The 19,432-nt window shown below is 39.7% G+C and overlaps 2 protein-coding genes across 2 annotated transcripts; one reads left to right on the top strand and one right to left on the bottom strand.

The window, feature by feature from the left end:
* The first annotated feature begins 1,290 nt into the window (after positions 1-1,290).
* On the top strand, positions 1,291-8,600 carry CatD (cathepsin D). Its single transcript, XM_013310820.1, has 10 exons — positions 1,291-1,420; positions 1,498-1,583; positions 1,720-1,846; positions 5,796-5,919; positions 5,999-6,117; positions 6,377-6,486; positions 6,863-6,949; positions 7,417-7,570; positions 7,742-7,948; positions 8,343-8,600. The coding sequence occupies exons 2-10, from the start codon at positions 1,507-1,509 to the stop codon at positions 8,502-8,504; spliced, it is 1,167 nt and encodes a 388-aa protein (XP_013166274.1). The 5' UTR covers positions 1,291-1,420; positions 1,498-1,506; the 3' UTR covers positions 8,505-8,600.
* Positions 8,601-9,614: 1,014 nt separating this feature from the next.
* Positions 9,615-19,311, bottom strand: LOC106116494 (PHD and RING finger domain-containing protein 1). The gene is made up of 9 exons (XM_013310364.1): positions 18,920-19,311; positions 18,365-18,844; positions 17,637-17,732; positions 16,494-16,844; positions 15,904-16,191; positions 10,724-15,470; positions 10,543-10,640; positions 10,304-10,432; positions 9,615-9,865 (listed from the first exon to the last, which is right to left on the bottom strand). The coding sequence occupies exons 1-9, from the start codon at positions 19,055-19,057 to the stop codon at positions 9,761-9,763; spliced, it is 6,432 nt and encodes a 2,143-aa protein (XP_013165818.1). The 5' UTR covers positions 19,058-19,311; the 3' UTR covers positions 9,615-9,760.
* Between the last annotated feature and the right edge of the window lie 121 nt (positions 19,312-19,432).

The following is a 19,432-nucleotide window of genomic DNA, read 5'->3' as shown; positions in this document are numbered from 1 at the left end:
ATAGTATAGTTACTTTAAAATCTTATGTAAATAATGAGAGTGCACTTAAGCTTGGTCTGTATAATTATTTAATATTAAAATGTTGCAGCCGCATTTGCTACACTGTGTCAATTGGTTGCATTCATTCCAATACATTTCTTGCATACTTCTGATAAATAAGCCTGCTCTTGAGAATAGCATGTATACAGTCAGCAAAAAAATACATATTTTTAAGATAAATATTATTTTGATATCTTCTTGTACATATTATGTTATATTTTTTATGCTCATTATTTTCTTAAGGGCTATACGTGCATTAAAAATACGTGAACAAGAACTTCAATCTGGCGAATTATGTTTATTAAAACTATGTTTGTTATATTCTTTAATTCTGCATTTCATAAATGTGTTTATATTATCCGATACATTTTACTTTGAATTTATTTTACTTGGAATTTTTGTAATGCGGTTAAAAGTGTAATAAAAAAAAAGAATTTAGTCGTTAAAATAATTTGCATTACGCCAAAGGAATTCCTGTTAGTTATTTTAAATATTTATGGCTTAATATTCTTCAATTAAGTACCCACATTTTTAAGCACAATATTTCAAGAATAGATTAAATATTAAGTTGTAAATATTTTTATGTAGAGTGTCCACGTAGCATCTGCAGCTGTTTTGCTGTCGTAACTTGTGACTATGGCTATAAGCCTATCACCGTGGGTTTCTTAGACCAAAATCTTATACGAAAATATATCGTCATCCCTGTTCTTTAACAAAAAAGAGATAAAAATATGTTTTAAATGAATACATTGGTTTCAGAAACTCACGGTAGGTAACAAAAGTGACGATAAGGTATGTATTGGCGTATAATATATATATGATACATTCTTTAAATCTAATAAATGTATGTATTTAGGGCAATTATTTGCCAATAACTTGTGTTTTGTTTGATTTTAAAATTGGACCATACTAACATAATTTATACTAAATATATTAATAAGCATATAATAAGGCACAAGCTCACTTTATAGTATAATTCTCTCCCTACACTTAGAGTCTGTCGATGAACACAATTTTATTTACTATGTGCTAACAGTGGCGTAATAATCAAGTATAAAAAACAAATATACGATAAGAAATCGAATACTTTTTATGTTGAGAATGGCATACTCTTATTTTATACTATGTACATCTGCTTCAACCTACAAAAACATCATCAAAATCGATTACAATTTTCATAGGTCAAAATCGATATTTATGCTTTATACTCTGTGCACAGATGTTGACAAATGACGTGACATCTTAAAAACGCCGGTAATTTAATTTGTACTCTGTCCAAGTGTAGTTTATTTGTCAAAGCGAAGAAAATAAATACGTCGATTTTATCAATTCTCAGGCGATTTGTACAATCTAACGGTGCAAGAGAAACGTTCCTTTAGCAGTAAGTATCTAGAAAGCAATAGTAAAATGATATATCTCCTATGACTTCGATGTAAAAGTTTTAATAAAAAATTTCAGAGTCCGTGTATGACTTGCAACAAAATGCGCAAGTTATTTGTTTTATTCCTGGCTTTCGCCGCTGCATGCGCCAGTGGGATTACCAGGTATACTTTTAAAATGCGGTACTTTTTTTAATTAATAATGTTTTTGCTTAAAAAACCTCAAAACTTTTAACGAGATTGATTCGTCATCTTCGCTCTAATTAATTAATTAACCGTATAAAATTGAATACGTGATCAGGGTGCCGCTGTATCGCATGCAATCGGTGCGCAAACACTTTCACGAAGTTGGTACGGAGCTGCAGCAGGTTCGACTGAAGTACGCGGTCTCGGGACCAGCGCCTGAACCGCTTTCCAACTACCTCGATGTGAGTGTTCCTAAAATTATATTTATTTTATCATTGCGTCGTTAACTCCTAGACAGTACACATCTATGTGGGACCAATGCAAATAAGTAGAAGCAATTTTAGTAATGTTTTTTTTATCCAAAAATAAAGTATGAGGATTTAAGGTAAGGAAAAGATTCATGGGAACTTGCAGATATAATGGTGAATAATTGGATTGATAAGTACATGACTTAATATGTAAATAACCATTATCTACTTAACAATGGCTATTTTGACAAAAGTTTAGATTTTTTTTTTAGGTTTACAAGATAGTTGTTAAAAAGTTATAAGTATTTAATTAATTTTAAATGAGCTGAACCAATATTTTTTGATTTCACAATTGGTAGACAAGTGGTTTCTTTTACAAGCCTATATATTGGCTATTTTTCTAAGTACTGTAAAATCCTTGAATACTTTAATGTCATTATATAATATTGATTGTTGTGTGCAACTGAATTCTCTTATGTTGAAATGTTTTCCTATTGTCTAACATAATAGTGCAAACAGTTTCCAACTGTTGTTTCTTTTAATAATTTCCTGTTAAGTCATAGTAGGTATTTTTTCTACCTAAAACAAAACAAACTAATATAATCAGGAGTTCAAATGTGTTATGAATATTATTTACCTCATAATGAACCTCATAATCTCGTAGGCTTAGCATATAAATATGTATTGGTCATGAATAGACTAATCATTATCAGCTTAACATCTCAGTTGGCTTGGAGTCAACCCTTATTTAGGGGTTACTCGGCCATAGTCAACCATGCTGGTGGTTTCCACACATCATTGGAGTTTTGCAGATATATGTACAGGTTGCATCACTATGTTTTCCTTCAACGTAAGAATGTCGAATAAATGTAGACAGACTGATAAAATGATAAAAATAACACAAATATAGTTGAAAAAACAATATACATTGTGATATGACTGTTTCAATGTAAACAGTTTATATTAAAACAAAAATGTAGAGCAAGACTAAACTAACAAAGCATTAGGGTCCCTTCACAAACATTGGGGCGTAGAACAGAGTGGATTTGCATCTCAAATAAAATTGAACTATATACAAGTGTAACAATGTTTTAATTTACTTTTCACGTCTTTTACGCTTGCTTTTAATAACAAAAGACGTGCACAGTAAAATTAAACTATTAAATAACTAAGCGTTAAATATATAAAAGCTGAATTATTTAGAAGCAACAAGAATTGTGTCTTTTTTTACGTCTTATAAGCTAGCACTTGACCAAGATCCCACCTGGTGAAGTGGAGATTTGGTCAAAGATGGTACGCGCTAGCTTAGTAAGTATTCACTCTACTTTTGAAGGTCCCAATATCATATTTGGACGGAAAAACAGAGGCTGGCAACTTGTTCCAATCCTTTGCGGTACGCACAAGGAACGATGCTTCGTATTTCAAGTATACAATAATCTCGTACAGATCCTGTGGCATTTATTTGCGAATCACATTTGTCCATGATTTCTCCAGTCAAGTGATAACCTTACCACCTCAATTATATACTTATCATGATGTCAGTGAACACTTCTATGTTTACATGTCGTGTTATTGTATATAATCAGTCTGACCCTGTTAGGGTCCGTTCACATAGATGGTTAGAGAAGAGGGGAGTAGTTATCGCAAATAAAATGTTTAATAGCTTTATACATATGATACAAGGTTTAATTTATCTTAGCAAACGTAAAAAAGTTTTGAAAATTAAAATTAAACCTCATTTCAATAGTATAAAGCTCATTTAAGTTTTGGATAAATTTGCTCCGCTCTCTCCTGTCCTCTAGTTTATGTAAACATACCATTACTGTTATCTGAAAGTTAATATTTGCAATTTAAAGGTATTTGTCATACTAAATTATAATTTTAAATATACATTAATATAGGCTATTTGAGTAATCAATAGAACACTGACTGTGGGTTTCTTAGACCAAAGTCTCCATTTAAAACATTGTTATCTCTGTTGTGTCAAAGATAATGATATTATGTATACAGTGTTCTAAGTCCAGAAACCTGCCTCTAAGACAGGTTTAGCAGAATAATAAATAAATAAAATTCCAAAAGAGTCAAAAATTTTACTTATTTGTCTATTTTTTTTTTTCATAAGGTGGCAAACGACCGGCCACCTGAAATCACTGAAATAGCGTAGTGACCGTTACCCATAGACATACGCAATTGCATATGCGTGGCCTACCTTGAGGAGAGGATGCAGAGAAAGAAAATATTTTCCCTTTCCATGCATCCTCTGATCCGGAAAGTCCACTTCCACTTCCCATCCTTTCCTTATAAGAAAAAGGGTGGGAAAGGAAAGAGGACTAAATTAGGCCTGCGGAACGCACACTCATCAGACTGTACGCGGAATTACTTCCACTTGACGCCTGTATTCTGTGTGGTCGTGGTATTTCACCGGGCAAGCCGGGACAATTCGTGCGAAGATGTTAAAGCGGGCTCTACCACTGTTAAATTCATATAATTATCTAATTAATTGATTATTAATAATCAATCATAAGTTTATTTTAACTGAATTAGTTTGAAAAAATCGATATTATTTTCTACTGGTATATAATAGGGCAATAACAAGAACAATATTTTGCTCAATGTGGCAAGCGTGCAAAAACAATTTCATGGATTTCAAATGTGCACTGTATAATGTGATTTATGTCTGTTACGAATTATAATTAGAAACATTATACATAGTTTTAAGAAAATTCTTATTGGCATTGTTTCAAAATAAGAAAAACGTGACATTGCAAAACTAAATAAAAATAAATAGGTAATATAATATTTAAGATTATTCAAACTTTCGTGAGACGTTATACTAGACTGATATATAAACACGGCTAAACATTCACGTATATTCGTCCGGTGGCGGCATCGACTAGTTTCGAGGCCATCGGGGGCCCTTCATCAGGATGAGTGGTACTGGTAGTAGTGAGCGACGGGCCGCGTCCCCGAAATTTACGTGAGTGTTTATATATCAGCTTATAATATTTAAGAAACATCTATATTACGTAATTTAATAAACAAAAGAAGGAATAAAATCAATATGTGTTCCTGAGGCAAAACAAACTTTTTTAGTTGTACTAGCTGTCGCCCGCGACTACGTCCGCGTAAAATGAAGAAAACAAAAATTTATTTCTTCCCGACAATTATTCTAATTTTTCTCACCTTTTAAACCATCCCTAGATCACCACGAACATTCGAAGACCGAGATAAGATAAATCCGTTCAGGCAATCTCGAGTTTTAGAGAGACTAACGAAAAATTTTCCCTGTTTATGCAACATTTCTCACTGACGCTTCGCTCCTATTGATCGCCTTCCTCTATAAATGGACTATCGAACAAAAAAGCATGTTTCAAATCGGACCAGTAGTTCCTGAGATTAGCGTTTAAACAAACAAACAAAAAAACTCTTCCGCTTTATAATATTACTAGTAATATAGTTTTGTATTGAGATTATCAAATATCTTGGGGACTTTGAAGATCACGAGTCTTTTACCGTAGCGGGGGTAAAAATGCAGTTGAGAGCACTACGCAACGTAGATGACATTGAGCCGTCAACATATTTGAAAAGACGTATACATCTTTTACACAAAATAACTATAATTAGTTTAATCTTATTCATTTATTATTAATATATTACATTTTATATATAAAATAAAAAATTATACAAAATATAATATATTAAAAATAGAGCACCACCGGCTGCGGAGTCCCATGATTCAAACAACCAGTGGTCAGGGCTGCAGAGACAGGAACCTTCTCACGATGCGTGCGGTTTCTAGGATAACTGCCTTTTGTATCGGGCCCTTAATCCAACTCTTTAGCGAGAGCTTCTTGAGATGTTGGTCGAAACTCTTCGCTATCAGTCCAATAATTAGTTTTATTATTACAATATGACATATAAATTAACTTAAAAAAAATTACAGGCGCAATACTATGGACCAATTTCCATTGGTAACCCACCGCAGACTTTCAAGGTCGTATTCGATACTGGCTCCTCAAACCTATGGGTGCCTTCCAAGAAGTGTCATTTCACAAATATTGCCTGCTGTGAGTAACTCTCATAATAATATTACTGTACTCCAAAATAATTTGTCTTTTGTTTATTATGTTTTTGTTACGTTTCCAGTGTTGCACAACAAGTACGACAGCAGCAAGTCGCGGTCCTATGTGAAGAATGGCACGTCCTTCGCCATACACTACGGCTCCGGCAGCCTCTCCGGATACCTCTCGCAGGATGACGTCACCGTGAGTATACATGTAGCGCAACATGTTGCACAACAAGTACCACACCATCAAGTCGCGATTCTACCTCAAGAGTTTAGGTTTCCATTAGAAATTGACTGCAAGAAGGTGTTTTATGACATTTTATAGCAAAAGTTGACAAATAAGCAAGCGGCCATTTGCAAATGAGTTGGCTGTTATTAATCGATGGGTAAGGGGATGATCAGATAGAAGATATTTCCCTTTCTCCTCAAAACGCGAGTGTTGTGTGTGTTGATGTCAGGTGGGAGGTCTGACGGTGCGCGGGCAGACGTTCGCGGAGGCGCTGTCGGAGCCCGGCCTGGCTTTCGTCGCAGCCAAGTTTGATGGCATCCTCGGCATGGCATTCAAGAGGTACACGCCACGCCATCTTTTATTCAAGAAGTCAAAAAACCATAATTTATTTTTAGCTGTTGCCTCAATTCGAGATTTAAAAAAGAAACTTAATTAGTAATATGTTCTACGTTTATGTCAAATTTTAATGATTTTCGTGCCGTTTTTTATATAACTTTTAACAAACATTGATCCATACATCCAAAACTTTTCTATCTATAATATTAGTAAAATTCAGTCAAATAACCTTGGCCTTTTGTCTCTGACAATTGTAAGCGGAACAGCACAGAATTATCTTTAAATGAAATTACTAACATAGAACTTTAGTACTATTTATAAATATCGTAGCTGCTTATCCATGTATTTCTCGGGCGTGATGTTTATTGTTTGTATGCAGCATCGCAGTGGACGGCGTGACCCCAGTGTTTGACAACATGGTGACACAGGGTCTTGTGCAGCCTGTCTTCTCCTTTTACCTCAACAGGTATGCAACATCATGATAGACACACCAATATCTTCATCATCAGCTCACTATATGTCCTAACTGAGAGGCTCAATGCCTACCCTAAGTTAGGGGTGACTAGGTCATAGTTAATCATGCTGGCCAAGTGCGGGTTTACTTTACACATATCTTTGAATTTCTTCTCAGATATGTGCAGCATCACGATGTTTTCCTTCACCGTAAGAATGCCGGATAAATATACATATGTAAATCGAATAAAAACATATATAAGTGGTTGGGATTTAGAATCTGAAAATAATGCTTGCAAAAGGTTTTTAGGCAATTTATTATGACCACCTATAGACTTAACGGTTTATAGATCCCTTCTTTGCCTAGTTTTTTGGCGAAATTTGTTCAATCGAAGATACAAGAGATCAAAATCGCATCAGTGGAAAAAGGGTTTTATGTAGGTAGAGTTAACTAATAATTGTGTGTGTTGTATGTGTAAGGGACCCGAACGCGGCGCAGGGCGGGGAGATAATCCTGGGCGGGTCAGACTCGGCGCACTACCGCGGCAACTTCACCTACGTGCCAGTCCAGCCCACCTACTGGCGCTTCCGCATGGACAGTGTCTCCCTCGCTGGACAGACATTCTGCGCCAAGGTCACAACACTCATACCTCGCCCTTTCATCTGATACCCGTAAAAATATGTCATCCGACATTTTGTGGCGGCAGCCATCTTGGATTTACAATGACACTGGATATAATGATATTGTTTATATTAGAAAAATGATACTAGAAATGTTTGTTTTATAATGTATATGTTATGACAGGGTTGTTCAGCAATAGCTGACACAGGCACCTCGCTGATTGGTGGCCCCGTGTCGGAGGTAGCGGCGCTGAACCGCGCGCTGGGCGCCACACCCATCGCCTTCGGACAGTACGCGGTCGACTGCGCCCTCATACCCAAACTGCCCAGAGTACACTTCTCTCTGGGAGGAAACACCTTCGGACTGGACGGCACTGATTATATACTAAGGGTAATGCTTACATTTTCAAAAGCAGAATAACAGTGGATATACAGAAAACATCCCCTCCCCTGCCAAATTCACCTCCCCTTCCCAACTTTTGCTTACTAGAAAAGGTAGTAGTTGCAGACGCGTTGACTACCTTAAATCAATAGAAAAGGGGACGCATAGATAAAAAATATTTCCCCTCCCACCTCAAATCAATTTCCCCATCCCTAATTTTATACGAAAAGGGTGGGAAAAAAAGGAAATTCAAATTATTAAAATTTGACCTTCGGAAATCACCAAATAACGCAGATTTCCTAAGGTTCGTCGAACAGACCCACTCCCTAAATAATTCTAAAAATACTCTAAATGTGAGACTTTCTAAAACTTTGTCCTAATTAGTAGAAATTATGAATTCCAGGTATCTCAGTTCGGTAAGACGGTGTGCCTGTCAGGCTTCATGGGTCTGGACATCCCGCCGCCCAACGGCCCGCTGTGGATCCTCGGCGATGTCTTCATCGGCAAGTACTACACGGAGTTTGACGTCGCCAACAAGAGGCTCGGCTTCGCGCCCGCCGTGTGAACACACACGAAACACCGGACAGACATCAACATACATCATGGAACTTTTATCATTTGTAGCCAAGTTTTAAATATGGAGATAAGTATTGTTTTATTTTAAAAAAAGTGACTCAAAAAATTTGAAAATTTTTCGCTCTTGATTACTCTAAAAAGTTGAAATTAACTATATTTCATCTCTTTGGAGTCATCAAGAGTTAAAAAGAAATAATTACAATATTTTCATTTTAAAGTTGGTTTACGAATGTATTTTAGTTAACATTAAGACATCACATTATAGAATATTAATGGAATCCATAATTTTTGTTACAATGCAGTTTGTCTAGAATCTGTCCGGTGTTCTTTGGAATTAGTTTACTCGTAAAGTGCTTATAGAGAGATGTTTAATTGTTATCTAGCTTTAATGTTTTAGTGTTTTTTAGAACAAAACACCAAAAAAAGCAATATAATTAATTTTTTGCCTTTTCTGTATGTAAATGTCAGACACTAAAACAAGGATTTCTACCAAAGATGAGATTCTCTTTTACAAAATATAATTTTTAAAAACCCAAATAGGAAAGATCTGATGTAACCAAATTATTATATGAATTCTTATAAAACTGTTGCTCTCAAACATAATTCATATTCTTGCTTTTTTTATTATTTTTTTCGCGTTTGTCTTATAATTCATCATACAATAAGTTTGTCTCCATAACATTGCACTGATGAAATCGAATAATTTTACATTTAAATTTCATTTTTTCTTTACTCGAATATTTTTTTATAGTTAATTTTTGCCCATTTGTTATGATTTTTCGGCTCTCTACACCCTGACTTTATAAAACCACATAATGTTGTATAATTTAGTTTGTTCAATTATATTCTATAAATAAAATGTTTTAATTTGTTTGTTTCATTTAAAAAATATATCCAACGGAACCCTGTGCAGGGCTAGTCTTACTAATATTATAAATGCGAATGTTTAGATGGATGGATGTTTGAAGATATCTTCAGAACGACTGTATGGATCCTACTGAAATTTGGTACAGATGTAGAACATAGGCTACTACGTTTTTATTTAATTCCGTGCAGACGGAGTCATTGGCGAGAGCTAGCTAATAAAATAAAAATGCAATGCATTAAAAAAGGTCTATATTTCAAGTAAACTCTATATTAATTTTATTTAAATAAAACATAAGTAAGATACAGTGACCATACATAAATTATAATTACAATAATCTGATTTTCTGCCGGCACTATGTTACAAACTACACGCAGCCGCTACGCGAGGCCCAGCTTGTGTTTTTTCCTAAACTTCTTCACGTACGCCTCAACCAGCGCCTGGATCTTGGTCGGGTTTATTTCGCCAGATTTATTGTGGCAAATCTGGAATTAACACGATTTATAATAAAAAAACCTGACAGACTTAGATAAACGATATAACGCCATCTATTGTCTATATTTTAAAATTATTTTAGCTAAATAAACTGCATTGTTATGTAACACATTATTGTAAACTATACTGCAAAAACAATGAAAAAATAAGTAATTTAGAGACAATTTTTTTTGTGAAGTAACGAAAATAATAAGCTCTACTATCAGATGTTTCAAGCAATGCAATTTCACAGTTGGGTTAGGTGTGGTGGGTCGCGGACGAGAGCGAAATCGTGCCCGTGGTCCCGTCCGGATGCGTTGGAGGAACAGAGGTTTAGTGGGTATGCCTCCGTTATGGAGGAGAATCACACATAACTACGTCCCCCCCGGGGCGCGGGGTATGCATAGAGCATTCCTCTCTGGAAAAAAAGGTGTGGTGTGTGGCGGTACCTTGGGCACGGCGCGGCGCAGAATGTCCTTGTACTCGTCTTTTGTGACGTGTTTCTTGTTGTAGTGCGGCTTCAGCACCAGCTTCACCTCCTCCACCACGCGCTCCTGCCGGTTCAGCTTCTTCAAGAACTGAAATACATATAACATTGCTGACTGAGAGACATACACTCAATTTAATGGTACCCATGTGCTGGCAGATTTGCGCAGAGTTTGTCGCAAGCTGTTCACTCTCAACTCACCTTGCTCTTGACCTGCATCTCGACGGCGGAGCTCGGCAGGTCGTCCAAGATCTTTAGGTTATCCTCGTCTAGTTTGACTCCCACTTGAGTTTTGATTCCTATAAAATTACACCAGTACAAAACAGGTTTTAAACAGAAAGACAAACTGAACCTAATTTTACTGCACAGTTAATACATTTACCTTTCTTTTTATTGAGTTTAACGGGCACTTTGGCAGCGGAGGATTTGTTCTTGCGCTGCTTCGAGGGCGGTTTGTCGAACAGCGCGTCGAAGATGTCGCGCTTGCCGCCGAGCGAGGGCGGGCCGGACGGTGCGGGCGGCTCGAACAGGTCGCCGAAATCGCTGGAGCCCGGCGAGTAGGGCGAGTCCGCCTGCTCGTCCTCGCGCCGCGCCATCGGCTTCACCGGCTGAGACTTAATGGGCTCCGCTTTGCCCACGAACAGCTTGGGCGTCGCGCGCGGCACCTCCGGCAGCATAACGCGCGGCGGCGCCTCCGTCTCCGGGCCGGGCGGCGGCTCCGGCGCCTCCTCGCGCGTCGACTGTAGCAGCGCCAATACTTTTTCTATGGGCGAGAGCGGCCGGCGCGCCAGCACCTCGTCCGCCGACAGGTTGGTACGCTGCGCCGCCTCCAGCGTCATGGAGCCGCCGCCGCTCGCCGCGCCCCCGCCGGGCGACGCGGACGGCGAGCGGGTCGGCTCGTACGGATCGTAGGCGTCGGGCGAGCGCGCGGAGGCCGCGGAGGCGGGCGAGGCGGCCGAGTGCGGGGAGGCGGCGGGCTCAGGCGGCGCCTCGGGCTCGGGCGGAGTCTTGGGCCCGGCGGGGGGTGCGCTCGGCAGCGGTTCCACGACGGCCGTGTTCTCGGCCTCCGCCGGCCGGACAACGCCGACCTCCCGCCTCTCTCTCGGCTCGGTCTCCTCCTTCTCGCCGTGGTCACTGTCGCTCAGCACTATGACGTTCTTCGGGGACGGCGTCAGCTCGCGGAAGGGCGAGCGCTCGAGGTCGATGATGGCGACGGGCTTTGCGGTCTCCGCCTCGGGCGGCACGGTCGTCCTCTTCCGCTTTCTCTTTTCTCTCTTCGTCTCCCGGCGCTTGCGCTTCTCGCCCTGCTCGTCCCGCTCCTGATCCTTGAAGCTGACGCTGACGAGAATGTTGTCCCCGGAGGTGAACACCTCCTTGGAGGGTCCGACGGCGTCGCGGATTCGCTTGTGTCGCAGGCGGTCGGGGTCGCGCCGCCTCTTCTCCTTGCGCTTCCTCTTGTCGTCCGCGGCGACGATGACTCTGAGCTGGCAGGGGTCGGGCGACAGGTCGGGCGGCGGCGTGCGCGGCGACAGCAGGCGCGAGTCCACGGAGGGCGGCGACCATTCGGCGGCGACTGGCCGCAGCGGCGCCGGCTCGGGCGAGCGGCTGATCGTCGGCCGTTTGTTCTTTTTCCTCTTGGGTGATTTTTGTCGCGGCGAGCGGCGGCGGGAGGAGGGTCGCTCGGAGCGCGAGCGTTTCTTCTTTTTGGTGGATTTCGGTTTGGGACTGCGCGAGGCGGACCTGCGCCGCTTCCTGCCGCGCGACAGGGAGCGACGACGGCGCGGCGAGGCGCGGCGGCGAGCCGACACTGAGCGACGCCGCTTGCGCTCCGGCGAGCGTCGCGGCGAGCGGCACGGCGAGCGGCGCGGCGAGATGCGCGGCGAGATGCGCGGCGTGGCGGACCGCGGCGACAGGGAGACGCGCGCTCGTCTCAGTATAACGGAGGAGGGCGAGCGCCGACCTCTGGACGCCGAGCGTCGCACTCGGAGCTGAGAGTTGCGGCCTCTGAGCGGAGAATTCCTCGCCCTGAGAGGCGATCCGCGCACTCTCGGAACCGACAATCTCCCTCTGGATGGCGACTTTCTTCCCAGGGAGCGAGATCTGCGGCCGCGCGACGGCGACTTGCGGACTCTGGACGGTGATCTGCGACTCCTGGAAGGAGACTTGCGTGCGCGAGACAAGGATCGCCTATTTCTGGAGGGAGACTTGCGTCCCCTCGACGGCGACCTTCTTATTCTGGACAATGATTTTCGACCTCGAGAGACGGATCTTCGACTCCTGGAAAAGGACCGCCTCGTCCGCGAGGGGGAGGGATCTTCGAGGGGCGACAGGGAGGTGGAGCGCAGACGCGGAGAGATGTCTCGCCCGAACGCGTCTTTCAACTTCTTTCTTTTTTCCGTGACGACAGTTCGGACGTCGTATCTCTCCAAATCCTTTCTTTTTTCTTTGCGCCTTTTTTGTTTCTCTTCCGCCGTTTCGCTCGACTCGCGACGATCTTTTTTATTTTTACTCTTTTCGTCTTTATCCCTCTCTCTGTAATTTCTTTCTTTACCACTTTTGCTAAGCTTCTTGAACGAAATATCGGCTTTCTTATGTTTGTTTTTATTTTTATCTCTGGCTTCTTTTTTGGATTCTTTCTTCTTTTTCTTTTTATTATCATCGCGATCTTCACCTTTGGTCTCTTTTTTCTTTACTGAAACTTTTTCCTCCTGTACTGCAGCAGGTTGCGTTCTAACCGGAGAGGTGAGCGACGTTTCCGAGGGAGCTTTTTCATTTTCAGAAAACATTTCGTTTCCTTCTTCATCGGATATCATCTCGGTGTCGAGACCTTCTATTCCCTTTTCTTTTTCGTTTTCTAGCGACGTATCCTTCGACTTGTTCTCATCTAGGCAGGGCGTGTAGCTACGTTCGTCTTCGGTTTCACTTATAGACTCCGTCATTTTTTCTACACCTTCCTTTTCCGGTGCGCTGTCTTTTTCTGACGAATGAACTTTGAGGCAGATTTCGTCTTCGGAGTCTTCATCATCAGAATGCACTTCGTTGTCAGATTTTTCGCTATCGGATTTACCAAGCTCGCTATTGTTAGCGTCTGTGTCTTTTGATAACAGTTCTGTTGGTAGTTCCTCAGCCTCTTCTTCTAACTCTTTGGCCTCTTCAGTAGCTGTTTCATTATTTATTTCTGCTTTTTCTGCGTTTTCTAAGTCACTGTCTTTGTCTTTCTCTGTGCCAGGTTCATCGAATGTCGGAGTTAGCGGTGATGCTTGCGCGTCCTTATTGTCTTCAGAAATATTCGTGTCTTTACATATTTGGTTATTTGTTTCATCTACACTTTTTTCTTCATTTTTATCCATGTTCATATTTACATTTTCTTCTGGTTTTTCTTCAGGAGTTGTCTCACGGACGCTGGAGACAAATTTTCCACTCATCTCAGATTTGTCGACTGTCTCAGTTTTATCGACTATTTCACATTTATCTACTGTCTCTGTTTCTTCATAAGTATCTTCTTCGTCGTATAAATTTAAATGTCTTTTTATAAGAGAATGTTTATTAAGTTTTATTTTTATAGGATTTCGCGTGTTTGTAGTTATTGGACATCTCTTTGATACTTTCTCCTTATATTCTTCGTCTGTTTTCTTTTTAATACTACTTTCGGAACTAGAATAATGAGGCTTATTACTAATAGAGTTATCTGTTAAAGGTTTGTTATTCATTACGGATGTATTTAAGGCCTCATTTGGGGTTAAATCGGGCGGAGGTACATCATCATCCTCCTGGACGAGGTCTTCAAGGTCATCTTGCGGCACTTCCTTGACGACCTCGACTGGTAAATTGTTACTTGTATTTGCAATATGAACACTTGTGGCGGAATAAATAGAAAAATTGGGACAATCACCATCAGACTCGTCGTCACTTTTGTCATTATTAGTTACGTTAGATTGTAACTTAGGTGAAGATAATAAATTTCTATGCTCTTTTAAAACTTGTCTTACAGCGCTATCTAATATATTATGAGGCACATTCATTGTACTAGTATCTATTCCCGCTAATATATTTTGAACTGTAGCGGGTGTGGGCGGGGGAGACTGCTCGGCTGCTGGCTGAGCTGGCAGACCTGGCAGACCTGGCAGGGCAGGTAAACCTGGCAGGGACACTGATTTTGTTTGTGTTTTATCATCCTCGCAACTGTCATCGTCATTTGTAGGTTCAGTCGGATCGTATTTTTCAGTATCGATAACCAAACCAGAATCACTTCTTTCATCTTCAGATTTTTCAGGTTCCGACATTTTAGAGAAATTAAACATCGGTGGTTCCGGTAACGGCTGATAATCTGGTGTTTGCGATTTATTCACGACAGTCTCTGAGCGTGAGTACAAATTGTTTGAATTTATTTGTGCAGGATAAGGTGCTTGTCCCATTCGCATATCAAGTGGGTTTTCGAAACCACCGAAAGAATGTCTATTGTGCGTTGTCGGGTTTTCAGGTCTTGGTCCGCTGCCCATAGGAAAAGATTGCCAGGATGGACCTAAACTATATCGCCCAGGACCTTGATCATTTAATCTCTGATGTGGACCATAGTGTTGACCTCTATTAGCATCGTTAGGAATCTGTCTTCTATTCGGACCTTGTCTATCATAAAATGAGTCATCGTTGTGTGAATACTGCGGTGGTCTTCTCGCGTAGTTACCAAAGTTATCGGATTCGTCGCGTCTCATGTTATTATTCTGATAGTTAATGTTTCCTTGTCTTTGATTTTGATAGTTTCCTCCGTAGTTATTGTCGTAGTTGCCTCTGTTGAAATTCGAGTTTTGTTCCCTGTGATAGTTCCCGCGATATCCGCCGCCCCAGCCTCCACCGCGAGACTGTCCGGGATACGAAGGAGCTTTCTTAGATGCGTCTTCACCTTTTGATAAATCAACTTTGTCATCAGATTTTGTTGGATTTGAATTATTTTTGGGCAAACTATTATTTTTATTTCTTTGTAATTGAATATCAATACTGCCATCAACAGATACGGACACGATAGAATTCTTAGAATATAATAAAGTTTGACTTTCTATTATGCTGGAAAGAATATCCGGTGCTGTTGATGTTTGTGGAGGAGATGGAATAGAAACCATCTTTCTTCTCGCCTGAAAACATAAATCAATTAACTTCATCTCATTCTTTGCATTTATTTAATCTAAATGTCAAAAAGGTATACTATAAAAATCTTGCGTACATCAGATAGATCTTCCCATCAAAATTTCATTAAAAAGATCTTACCATTCCCGGAGATTATCCAAAACAAAACCCTGCCTTGGTTTCACAATTTGTATTTTTTTTAGATACATACAGACACTGTACTGTTCACCATCAGCTCACTATACATCCCATCGAAGGGCTCGGTGCCTACCCTAAGTTAGGTGTGATTAGGCCATAGTCAACCACGCTGGCCAAGTGCGGGTTGACTTCACACATATCTTTGAACTTCTCAGTTATATGCAGGTTGCATCACAATGTTTTCCTTCACCGTACGAATGTACTTACACTGTTATTTAATTTACATATATAGATAATAATTACCTGTCTGTAAGCAGACAGCATGTTAGAAGTTGGTCGCATAACAGCAGTCATCAGGCCACTAGAATTATCTTGTTCATCGTCTGTGAAATGATCCAGCTCGTAGTCATTTCCAAACAGACTGAGTGAAGTGATACCAGCCCTTTGTCTTAGACTGGACAAGTTCTGTGTTTCTGACGGCGAGGAGTAGATTCTTATATCATTTGAAGTGATTTTTAAATTGACAAGTTGTGCGCGCACGCTCGCTCGTACGTGGGAACGACGCGCTGCTGTTCTCGGTTGCCGTCTCGTCTGTATTCACATTAAAACATTTGGAGCTATTAGAAAATTCGATCTAATAATTAAATCATATTACTAAATTATAGTAACTAGTTTGGATGGATGGATGTTTTTGTAGGTATCTCCGCGCGGAAATTTAAAAAAACTTAATTAGTAGCCTATGTTTTCTTCCAGACTATGAATGCCAAATTCATCAAGATCCATACATCCATTCTGGACTACCTTCAAACAAACATCCATCCAAACATTCGTACTTGCAATATTAGTAAGAAGTGACCAACTAACACAAAGAAAAAAATAGTATTTCTACCAACCTTCCTTTTCTTCTTAAGCTTCTTAAGTTTTTTATTTCTATTTTGTCTGTCTACATCTGCATTAGTCTTTAGTTTCCGTTTCCTTCGTTGTGTTCCTGATGACCTTCTGGAATATCTGGACCTTCTTTGAGATGTGCTCGTACCCCGAGACGTAGTAGGTTCATTTATATGTACATTACTCCGACCACTTGATGTCGACGGCTCTTCAATTGTGTCATAATTTCTTGGCATTGCTCTTAAATTTCTTCGCAACCTACGTGACCTGATGGCCTCCAAGTCATCGAGGTCCGACGTATTCTCAGCTTCCAGAAGAATTTGACATAATGAGCAAAGCCATTGAGATAAAGGCACCTTGGGAACAAAAATAAACAGTTTGAATAATATCACCATCAGCTCACTTTACGTCCCCACTGAGGAGCTTGGAGTCTACCCTAAGTTAGGGGTGACAAAGCCATAGTCAACCACGCTGGCCCAGTGCGAGTTAACTTCACACATATCTTTGAATTTCTTTGCTGATATGTGCAGGTTGCATCACAATGTTTTCCTTGAGAAGGTTATGATTGCAAAAAATATTTCAAGTAATGTAAATTATTTTAGTAATTCATTTTATTATAATTTTCTTATACTGACCGAATGGTTGTTTTATAAATTAATATCTTATTGTTATAATAATTTATTATTTATTCGCCAGTATTTAGAGAAGATATAAGATACAGTTTTAGTAAATAAATTTGGAAGTATCCATAGTGAGTTGATAAAATATTTAAAAAGTATAAAACCTTATACAAAGAGGAAACATTTTTAATCTTTGTACTAGCTGTCGCCCGTGAATAAAATGAAAAAGTTTATTAAAAAAAAACTATTCATTGCAGCGTAATATTATATAGCTTAAAGCCTTCTTCTATAAATGGACTAACCAACAAATAAAGAATTTTTCAAATCGGACCAGTAGTTCCTGAGATCAGCACATTTGAACAAACTCTTCCGCTTTATATTAGTCTAGATGTTACAAATAAACTCAAAAAATACCGGATCAATTGTGAGAGTTCTTTTACCATTAGAAAGCTGCATTATAGAGTAACATAGGCTATATTTTTTACTAGATTTTTTTTGTAATTCCTTGCGCAGTATAAAAGTACATACTGTAGTGAGAGGTGGTGTGAGGCACTGCATGTGATAACCACGGTCACATCCATCACAAAGTAACATTGTTTCTTCATTATCTGGACTTGAACACACCTGTAGTAAGAAAAAATAGTACTTAAGTACTCTTAAAACTATTCAGCTCAAACAACTGGTGAGATGAAGATATCCAAGCAAGTCTATGGTTTAAGGTTCCTACATAACCTGTCGTAAGCGACAATTTTACAATTCACCCCTTGTTTTTAGGATTCCAAACCTCATAGGAAAAAAACGGAATCCTTACATCACTTCGTTGTCAGTCCGTCCGTATGTCAGGACCCTTTTTTTTAGTTAGGTTAGGTTAACATTGTTATGCTGTCAGGTTGTTTACATACAAAATACTTTGTGTAAATTGAGATTCATATCTCCTACATATATCACATGCAATTTGGGTTAAAAAATTGTTAATTGATGTGTCATATTGTTCTCTATTAATTGAGTAAGAATTTCAATAGCATTGGGGTAATATAGAACTGTTTTTTAATCTGTACATAGTGATCATAGCCAATATTTTTTTTCTTTATAGATTAACTTTTTTCTTGACTATCAGCTAAAGATTTAATTCTTGATACTGTCCTTAAAAATGTCTTTATAGTTTATTATAACTTTTTATTATTGTACTGAAGATCAGAGATTCAATTCGTAAGATTATATTTTACTGTAAGAATTAATTGCATCTCAATACTAACCTCACAATATGTTGAATCTTCCAATATAAGTATATCTGATGAAGATCTCCGTGGCAGCACTTTCACGGGATCAGACCTTATGACACTTCCACCAGCATGGGTTTTCACAATTATAGAATTAAACGTAATTCTATCTACTGGACATGTATTGACATTTTTAGCCCATTCCGATATGCAGTCCACACAAAATATATGGTCACAGTTCTCCGGAGTGCCCACCTCCTGGTCTTTGAAGCGGAGAAGGCAGATTGAACATTTATCAGAATTCCCTTCAGAACTGTCTGATGCAAATCCAGATGTTTGTGCTGCAGGTTTGTGTGGTGTTGGTAGCGTCTTTGCTGCATTGGAGTCATCAGTTGTCCATCCCGAGATGTCACTCTCATCATCTGAATATCGCAGTTTACACAGCTCACGTTTACGAACACCACCAACTGCCACTGAGCTGTCGCTACCGCTGGCAGATTCCTCGTCACTTAAAACCTGAAAATACATAATTTTTACAGTAAATGTATTCAAAAATAACTCTAATTGTTCAACTAACAAGTTGCTATTTACCCGAAGCCTCTTTCTACGTGTATCCGCCACGCCGATGCTATCATCGCTATCGGACTCTGATGAAGAAGTCAAGACACCCACAGTCTTGGTTTTCCGTTTGAACCGCACGGGCGAACCTTCGCTATCCTCCTCACTCATCCTGAGACGTAAACACCGATTCACAAGTGCTGCTTCAATACGCACGACACGAAGCGAATTGCAAAGGTGTAAATGACCTTTGCGAGCTAATTGTTACAACATCTGAGCTAAAAATTATTTGTTTCCTCCAATCTTAATATAAAAGAACGTAGTAAAATTCGTTTGATTTCATTAAAATTATTCATACGCGCTACTTTAAATTATTTTTATATTTTGACAGCAAGCCGCTTTCGACGGTCAAGCGGCCATTTTCATTATTGCAATTCATAGACAATGAGGACGACTCATGAGCTTTGCTTTGTTTGTTTGGTTTTCATTAAAAAAAATCTTCTTAGAGTTTATATAAACGACAAAATTGTGTATCATTAATTGAAT

This window comes from Papilio xuthus, unplaced genomic scaffold, assembly GCF_000836235.2.
Source record: "Papilio xuthus unplaced genomic scaffold, Pxut_1.1 DF827714.1, whole genome shotgun sequence".
NCBI classification, from domain to species: Eukaryota; Metazoa; Arthropoda; class Insecta; order Lepidoptera; family Papilionidae; genus Papilio; species Papilio xuthus.
The sequence above is the reverse complement of the archived record's forward strand: the minus strand, read 5'-3'. Positions and strand labels throughout refer to the sequence as shown.

Bases quoted from the DNA above. Each gene is read 5' to 3' on its own strand.
- CatD (XM_013310820.1), top strand. From the start codon at position 1,507: ATGACTTGCAACAAAATGCGCAAGTTATTTGTTTTATTCCTGGCTTTC. The intron at 1,847-5,795 runs GTGAGTGTTCCT...AAAAAATTACAG, and splicing joins CGCTTTCCAACTACCTCGAT to GCGCAATACTATGGACCAAT. The intron at 7,949-8,342 runs GTAATGCTTACA...TATGAATTCCAG, and splicing joins GCACTGATTATATACTAAGG to GTATCTCAGTTCGGTAAGAC.
- LOC106116494 (XM_013310364.1), bottom strand. From the start codon at position 19,057: ATGAGTGAGGAGGATAGCGAAGGTTCGCCCGTGCGGTTCAAACGGAAA. The intron at 16,192-16,493 runs GTTGGTAGAAAT...ATGTGAATACAG, and splicing joins AGCTTAAGAAGAAAAGGAAG to ACGAGACGGCAACCGAGAAC. The intron at 9,866-10,303 runs GTACCGCCACAC...TGTTAATTCCAG, and splicing joins TGCGCCGCGCCGTGCCCAAG to ATTTGCCACAATAAATCTGG.